At 44.9% G+C, this 9,294-nt stretch overlaps 1 protein-coding gene across 1 annotated transcript in view; it reads right to left on the bottom strand.

The window, feature by feature from the left end:
- Positions 1–5,035: 5,035 nt before the first annotated feature.
- LOC112076774 (phospholipid-transporting ATPase ID-like) overlaps positions 5,036–9,294 on the bottom strand; it is a gene marked incomplete at its 5' end in the record, with an annotated part of 41,487 nt that continues 37,228 nt past the window's right edge. The window contains 3 exon segments of the mRNA XM_070441453.1: positions 5,036–5,097; positions 5,288–5,474; positions 5,737–5,852. Of these exon segments, the coding sequence (XP_070297554.1) occupies positions 5,036–5,097; positions 5,288–5,474; positions 5,737–5,852 (365 nt within the window).

Below are 9,294 nucleotides of genomic sequence, written 5' to 3'. Positions count from 1 at the left end.
GTGTGTGTGGGCAGTGGTGCTAGGGCCCACTGCAGTTGTCGGCAGTGCTAGCTGCGCCAGCCAGAGTCTCTGGGTTCGCGCGCCAGGCCGTGGGCTGGGTTCGCGCCAGGCTCTTTGTCGCAGCCGGCGGCAACCGGGGAGATCGTGGGGCGACGCACAATTGGCATAGCGCGTCCGGCGTTAGGGTAGGGGTTTGGCCGGTAGGGAATATCCTTGTCTCAGTATGTAAACAAAAAAACGCTCTGGGATTAAGAGCGTCTGCTAAAATGACTAAAAATGTAAGATGTAAAAAATTTGTGTGTGTGGTAGTGTGTTGTGTGTGTGTGTGTGTGTGTTGTGTGTGTGTGTGTGTTGTGTGTGTGTGTGTGTGGTGTGCTGTGTGTGTGTGTCGTGGTGTGGTGTGGTGTGTGTGTGTGTGTGTGGGTGGTGTGTTCTTCTCTGTAGACATATTGGCATGGCCAAAAATACACTCTATCACTTGTGTATACTGGGCAATAAACGTTTATATTTACTCATTGCTCCCTATTCTACTTCTTCTCTGTGTCTACTGGCTGCTCATTCTACTCTGCTCTATGCTCTATTCTTACTCTGCTCTATGCTTCTATTTTTCTACTCTGGCTCTATTCTAACTTTTGCGTCTGCTCTATGGCTCTATTCTACTCTGAATGAATGTTATATTTTACTCTGCTGCTATTCTAGCTCTGTGCTCTATTCTAACTCTATGCTGCTATTCTACTCTGCTCTATTCTAGTCTTGTCTACTGCGTGCTCTATTCTACTCTGGGCTCTATGCTCTATTAATACTCTGTGCTTATTCTACTTCTGCTCTAGCTCTATTCTACTCTATGCTCTATTCTAGCTCTTGCTCTATGCTCTAGTTTCTATCTATGCTTGCTATTCTACTCTGCTCTAGTGCCTGCTTTCTACTCTATGCTCTAATTCTACTCTATGCTCTATTCCTCTAATCTACTCTGCTCTATTGCTACTGCTGGCTCTATTCTACTCTGCTCAATTTCTACTCTTTCTATTTGCTCTGATCCTAATGCTCTTTAATCTGCTGCCTCTATGCCTATTCTGACTGCTGCTGCTATCGCTACTCTGCTCTACGTGCTCTATGTCTACTCTTGCTGCCTGGAGCGCGCACAGCCATAAGAGGATAAGCTACAGGAGGGAAGTTTCTGGAGGACCACGCTCTCCTCCGTGCATCTTGCTAACATCAAGAATTTGGGTCCTCGACGGGAGACAAACAGGGGTGAGACAGCACACACACACACACACACACACACACACACACACACACACACACCACAAGCCACACACCACACAGCACACACACACAACACACACACAACACCACACACACAGACACAGACAGCAACGAACACAGCACACACCACACACAAGCAGACAGCCACACACACAGACACACACAGCAGACCACACACACAACAAACACACCCACACACACACACAGGTGACACAGACACAGGACACACAGACACAACTAGGCTGGCTTTAAAACTAGGATAAACCTAAACTTTTCTTTCCCTCACTTTTCTCTCTCTCTCTCTTTCTCTCTTCTCTGTCTGCTCTCTCTTTCGTCTCTCTCTTCTTTCTGTATTTTTCTTTCCTGTCTCTCTTTCTGTCTTCTCTCTCTGTCTCTCCCTCTGTCTCCTGTTCTCTCTTTGCTGTCTCTCTCTTCTGTCTCCTGTCTCTCTTTCTTGTCTTCTCTCTGTCTTCATCTTCTGTCTCTCTCTTTCTCGTCTCTCCTCTGTCTCTCTCTCTGTCTCCTACCCTCTGTCTCTCTATGTTCTGTCTCTCCTCTGTCTCTCTCTCTCTGTCTCTCTCTTTCTTGTCTCTCTCTTTCTGTCTCTCTCTTTCTGTCGTCTCTTGTCTGTCTCTGTCTCTCTCTCTCTGTCTCTTTCTGGTCTCTCTCTCTCTGTTCTCTCTCTGGTCTCTCTTCTCTCTCTCTCTCAGAGACGGCAGTTAATATAGGTACTCCTGTAAGATGCCTGGACTGGTGTATGACTGAGGGTGTTCATCCATCAGTGGCATAACACAGGTGCTGAGTGGTTAGAGAGGAACTCAGGTATCTAAGCTATCCTCTATCTCTCCTGCTATCCATCTATCTCTCTATTCCTCCTCTATGCCATCTTATCCTCTCTATTGCCTCCACTATTCTAAACTATTGCACTCCCCCTATCACATCTATCCTCTTATATCCTCCTCTATTCCATCTATCCTATATCCTCCTCTATCCATCCTATCCTCCTATTTCCTCCTCTCAATCCAATCATCCTATTCCCTTCTATCCATGCTATCTCTCTATTCTCCTCTCTATATATCTCCTAATTCCTCACTCCTCTCATCTATCCTCTATTCTCTCTCTAATCCAATCATATCCATCTCTCTATATCGTCCTCTATCCATAACTATCTCGTCGATCCCACTCTACATCCGATCTTCTCTCTACCTCCTCATATACATCATATCCTCTATCTCTTTCGAACACTCTAGTCTAGTCCTCTAATGCTATATCTCTACTAATCCTCCCTCTAGCTGCATCATAATCTCTCTAATTCCCTCTATTCATCCATACTTCTCTATTCCCTCATCCATTATCTCTCTATCTTCCTCCCTCTATCATATCATCTCTCTATTCCTCCCTCTATCCTCTATCTCTCTATTCCGTCCTCTATATAATCTATCTCTCTATTCTCGCATATATCCTCTATTCTTCCCTCTATTCGCACTATCTCTCTGATTCCTCCCTCTATCCATCTTATCTCTCTATTGCCTGCCCTCTATCCATCTATCTCTCTATTCTCCTCTATCCAGTCTAATCTCTCTATTCCCTCATCTATCCATCTATCCTCTATTTCTCCTCTATCATATAATCTTATATTCCTCCATCTTCCTCTTCTCTCTATTCTGCCTCACTATGCATCTATCTGCTCTATTCCTCTCTCTATCCATATATCCTCTATTCCTCATCTATCCATGCTATCTTCTCATTCCTCTCCTATCCATATATCCTCTATTCCTCCTCTAGTCCATTTCTCCTCTATTCCTGCCCTCTTGCATTATCTCTGCTCTAATTCCTTCTCTATCCGCATCTATCTCTCTATTCCTCGTCTAGGTCCATGCTATTCTCTATTCCTGCCCTTATCCATCTATCCTGCTAGTTCCTCTATCTATCCATGGCTATTCTCTATTCCTCTCGTCCATCTATTCCCTATTGCTTTCCATCTATCCATAGATCCTCTATTCCTCCTCTTAATCTATCTTTTATTTCCTTCCATATATCCATCTATCCTTCGTATTCAGCCTCTATCCATATATCTCTCTTCCTTCTATTCCATCTATCTCTGTATCTCTCTCTATCATCTATGCTCTCTATTCCTCCCTCTATCCATCTATACTCTCTATTCCTCCATCTATCATATATCTTCACTATTCCTCCATCTATGCCATCTATCTCTCTATTCCTCTATCTATCCATCTATCTGCTTATCCTCCCTGCCATCATCTATCCAGGGTGTGAGACACCAACACACACACACACACAACACACTACACACACACACAACACACGCAGCACACACACACACACACACAAACAACAGAAAACCCCCCCCCCACACATGGCACAACACACACACACAAACACACACAAACTAGAGCTGGCTAGTTTTAAAACTGAGGATAAACAAACCTTTCTTTCCCTCACGTTTTCTCTCTCGTTCTCTTCTCTGTCTCTCTTTCTGTCTCTCTCTTTCTGTCTTCGTCTCGTCTTTCTGTCTTTTCCTTTCTGTTCTCTCTCGCTTTTCTGTCTCTCTCTCCTCATCTCTTTCTGTCTCTCTCTTTCTGTCTGCTCTCTCTGTCCTTCTCTTTCTGTCTCCTCTTTCTGTTCTCTCTCCTGGTCTCTCTCTCTCTGTCTTCTCTCTTTCTCCTAGCTCTTCTTTCTGGTCTCTCTTTCTGGTCTCTTCTCGTCTGTCTCTCTCTTTGCTCGTCTCCTCTCTTTTTGTCCTCTCTTCGTTTCTGTCTCTCTGTCTCTCTCTCTGTCTCTCTCCTTTCTGTCTGCCGTCTCTCTCTTCTGTCCTCTCTGTCTCGTCTCTGCGTCTATCTCGTGCTCTCTTGTCTCTCTTAATTCTGGTCTCTCGTGTCCTCTCTTTTCTGTCTTGCTTTCTGGCTACTTTCTGTCTTCGTCTCTGTCTCTCGTCTGTTCTGTTTCTGTCTGCTCTGGTCTCTCTTCTCTGTCTTCTCCTTTCTGTCTCTCTTTCTGTCTTGCTCTCTGTCTGCTTTCTGTCTCCTCTCTCATTCTGCTACCTCTCGTTTCTGTTGCTTCTTTCTCTCTCTCTCTCTTCGTCTCTCTCTCTCTCTCGCTCTCTCCCGTCTCTCTCCTCCTCTCGTCTTCTCTCTCGTCTCTCTCTTCTCTCTTCTCTCTCTCCTCTCTCTCGTCGCTCTCTCTCCCTTCTCAGTCTCTCCTCCTGTCTCGTCTCTTTCTGTCTCGTTGTCCGCTGTCTCTCTCCGCGTCTGGTCTCCTCTCGTTTCTGTCTCTGCTGTCTCTTCCCGCTCTCTTTTCTGGTTTCTCTCTCTCTCGTCTCTCTCTTTCTTTCCTGTCTCCTCTGTCTCTCTCTCTGTCCTCTTCTTTGCTGTCTCTCTCTTTCTGTCTCTCTCTTTCTGTCTCGTCGTTCTCTGCCGTCTCTACTGCTCTCTCTTTCTGTGCTCTGCTCTCGTGTTCTCTCTTCTGTCTCACTCTGCTCTCTCTCTTTTCTGGTCTCTCTCCTTTCTGTCTCTCCTCTCCTCTGTCATTCGTTTCTCTCCTTTCTGTCTTCTCCTCTTCTGTCTCTTTCTTCTTGTCTGTCTCTTCTTTCTGTCTCTCCTCTTCTGTCCTCCTTCTGGTCCTCTTCCTTTTGTTCCTCTTTTCTGTCTATTTGCTTTCTGTCCGGTTCTCCTGTTCAGTGTATTAATTTAACTATTCACCCTCCACATACCTCTTGTGTCCTGCTTCCTTTGTCATTTCTTCTCCTACCTCATCTCCTCTTTCTCTTCAGGAAGGCCGAGGGGAGAGGGATGGAGTAGAGTTTGCTCCGTACTGAGAGGGGAGGAAAGGAGGAGGGGATGGGAGGGAATGGGGCGAGGGCGGGCCTGTTCTGGGGAAAGTGGGTTTGGGGGGAGAGACGGGGGAGGAAGAGGGGAGAAGAGTTACACACACACACACACACACACACACACACACACACACACACACACACACACACACACACACACACACACACACACACACACACACACACAGTGTGATACCATCATGTCCTGTTCTATGTGTTCATATATGTCAGCCAGTCTGTCCTCTCTACAGTCTGTAGCTCTGTCTGCTTGGCGGTGTCTCTCTGACCACTCCTCCCACTGCTCCTCTGACAGGTCTCTGTAGGCCAGGGCCAGGGTCCGCAGGCCGTCCCCAGCATACTCCTAGACACACAAGTCAATTGAAGAATTGATAAACAATCAATCATCTCCTGTAGGCCAGAGTAGTGTGCAGGAAAACATTTAGCCACCAGAGGGCAGTGCTGTTACTTGTATAAAAGAGAGCTGTGATAGGCTGAATAGGAACTCTGATTATTATTGTGTGTATATGACTGCACGTGTGTGTGTCTCTGTTTGTGTGTGTGTCTCTCTGTGTGTGTGTGTGTCTGTGTGTGTGTCTGTTTGTGTGTGTGTGTTTGTAACTCACATTAAGGTGATCTGTTGTGATATTCATCAGGTGATGGTTGGAGGGGTGGAGCCTCTCAAACAGCAGAGTATCAGCTCCTTTACAGTATAGACGGATCCTCCCCTCCATGACTTTAACTAGGTCTAGCGACCATACCACTTTTTGTAGACGAACCCCCACATCACATAACACACCTTGACACAAATGTTTCAAGTCATGGATGAACCACAGCCCACCTGTCACCGTGCTAGCTTCTACTCTAAACAACTGACACCTTTGGACCGTTAAACACAGTAGACACAAACCACACTCATCCCCTAGATCTCTTGGCTGAACCACCTACCATCTACCTTTGCCCACATCGGTCACACTTTATCTTAACCGTCTCAGTCTGAAGCACACACAGCGCACCCGCCTCACCTAGAACAACACCTGAAGCGCTCAAACATGAGTGTACCAGTGCACACACCAGTCCAACCTGCACCGAAACGACACCTTTGATCTAGACGAGTAGACCACTACAACACACGCCACCAAAACACACCTTGAACGTACATGTCCCGAGCCCAACTATACAACTATTACTTGCTCCTACCAAAACTCTCCCAACAGTTTCACTCTACTTACAGAGTAGACTACACACACACGCTCATCTCTCTCACCAAAAACACAAACTCTGACATACATAGACAACACACACCTCACCAAAATCACACCTTACGATACATAGCACACCCATCATCCCAGCCACCAAACACACCTTTAGACGCACAACCAGATAACACACAACACGCCTCCAACGTCAAATCTACAGCCATATTGACATTATTCAGAGAAACACATCAAATCCACGTTCCTCAATCCCAAAACACACTCTTGACATATCAAGAGACACCACACACTTTCATCACAACACAACCACCTTGACATACATCCAAGAGCACACACTACGCCACCAAACAACATCCTTGAACAAAACATAAGTACACTACAGTTCAGCAGCGCACACACAAACAACACACTCAAAGCCACCAGAGTACAGTAAGTGCATCACACACACGTGTCTCAACAATAGACAACATCTCTGACATAAAAATGACAGTCTATGAGCATACAGAACATCACGAACTTCACCCAAGAAACGCGAACTACCATGATTATCAGTACAGACACTCATGCACAACTACTCACTTAGCACACAAACATCTTGCACGTGCACACACCTGTGACGTACAGTAGACACACAACTACGTCTCACCAAAGCACACCTTTGACATACAGTATCACACAACACGCCGTCACCATTAACACACCTCTGAGGCTATACAGTAGAACACACACACGCTCAACCAAACACACTCTTTGACATACAGTTAGACATCACCATCTAGCTCACCAGAAACACACCTTGACATGTAACCCACAGCTAAAACACCACGACATTACAACACACTCATCACCAACGACGTCCTCCCAAAAACACACCTTACGTAGGCACGTTCAGCAACTTACGGCAAGAGCAAAAAAAAATAAAAAAGTTATCTTGTATAAACACATTACTTACAATCGGCAGTAATGTGTATGAAGGATTGATTCTATTACATATGATAAGAAGCCTATTACTGCTGTTATTCTGACTGTGTGCTGCCAAAATCCACTGGGTTCGCTGCATTCAGCCCACTCCCTGGCTTTGGCTTCCCTTAACCTCAACTACTCAAAGGCCAATTTATTAAAACGTAGGCGTTCCGATACCTATGTAAAAACATCTAAGCAAAGCTCCACATTTCGGTTTAGAATTATGCATTCATAAACATTGGAGGAGGGCGCAGCGAGGATACCCGGCTTGATAGCATAGGTAAGTAGATTTCTATGCGCGTTCGGCATGTGTGTTGCGGGGACCCAACAGCCTGCTCCGTTGCAAATGCACGACTCGAGTAAAGGTATAGTAAGGCCGCTTCAAATATACGGTGCATGCAGGCGGAGACTCCGTATCAGCAAATTGAAATGGATGTGTGTGAAGCCGGGTCGGGGCCCTTAGTGTCCTTTGTAATCCCTGGATCAGATATAAAAGTAAGAGGGCCAGATCAGCTCCTTACATAGAACGGTCGTGATCCCTTCACCCTTAACGCGTGCGGGGAAGATCCACCTTCACCTGATTGCTAGACTTTCCCAAAAGGTATTGTAAATTTTAGTGTGAAAATACGTTCTACCGTTATGCCATTCCCATCTATTGCTCTTAAAAGATTTAATAGCGTATGTGCTTAATAACTGCCCTTATTTCCGCTGTCTCTTCTTCTCCTGCGGTGTTTGGTTTGTTCTCGTTTAATCCCGAGGGATTCATAGTGTAAATAATACAGCGCTATCTCCTGATCCCCCAGAGAGATCCTGCAGTGTTTCATACTTAACCAAAATTGTGCTAGATTCGCGCGCCCCTACACGTCCTGGTTTGCTAGATTCTTCACGCTAGTACTGTTTTAATGGCCCGAGAAAAGATTTGGGAGTCGTTGTGACACCCCGATGAATTGTTGAGTCGAATGATGGCTCAGTACTTTTTGGGAGTGGTTATTTCGATTTTGAGTTTTTTTGCCTTTTCTTGTTTTTTCTGTTTCGGTATGTTAATTTTTGGATTGTCTGCGGTCAGTTCTCAGTTGTGCTTTGTTTTTTATTTATTAATGATAATATTCTTTCTCTCAAATAATTTATCCATTTTATAATGTAAAAGATTTTAAAATCTGGGGTGCTACGTCTGCTTCTACTTCGGGCTTCCAGTGCACGAACAGTGAAACATTTACGGAGGAGGAGATAACTTCATTAATTTAATCATAATGATTACCGGTGTGTTTGTACGTCACATGTTTCAGGCGCTAAACAGCGTATGGACAGACTTTTAATATGATCTGCGGTTACACACTGCAGACAGCAGAACATACGTTATAATTTGCATGGAGACCCCTAGATCCATATTAAGGTATACCTCTATGAGTTCACACTATCTGCTCCTGCACAGGCTGCATCTATTAAGTACGTGTCTAAACCCGTTATCTTATATCTTTAAATAATCATAATTGGATCTGGGAATTATATCGCCTAAGTCTGTCAATGACTTCCATCCCCTTCGTTAATCCAAGAGTACTTTTATTATGCATCTCGTCAGATTTCAAACGCCAAGATTTACCCGCATACTGAACAAGGTACAGAAGAACATTACTAGTTAATGATGATCTGGGTTACGCACTGTGCAGGACGAAGATATATGATGTTTAGCACTCAGAGAGATCCAGTGGTTTACGCACTGCAGACAGAGACATACTTTAATATGAATCGGTAAGCACTGCAGACAGAGAGAATACTTAAAATGATCTGTTACGCACTGCAGGAGAGAGATATACTTTAATATCGATCTGGGTTACGCACTGCAGACCAGAGACAACTTTAAATATGATTCCGTTTAACGCACTGCAGACAAGACATACTTTAATGTATGATCGGGTTACGCACGCAGACAGAGATCATACTTAAATGATCCGGGGTACGAACTGCAGACAAGAGACATTAACTTTAATAGACCGCGGTTTACGC

This window comes from Salvelinus sp. IW2-2015, unplaced genomic scaffold (genome assembly GCF_002910315.2).
Source record: "Salvelinus sp. IW2-2015 unplaced genomic scaffold, ASM291031v2 Un_scaffold4020, whole genome shotgun sequence".
Lineage (NCBI taxonomy): Eukaryota > Metazoa > Chordata > Actinopteri > Salmoniformes > Salmonidae > Salvelinus > Salvelinus sp. IW2-2015.
Note: the sequence above shows the minus strand (reverse complement) of the source record. Positions and strands in the feature narration are given on the sequence as shown.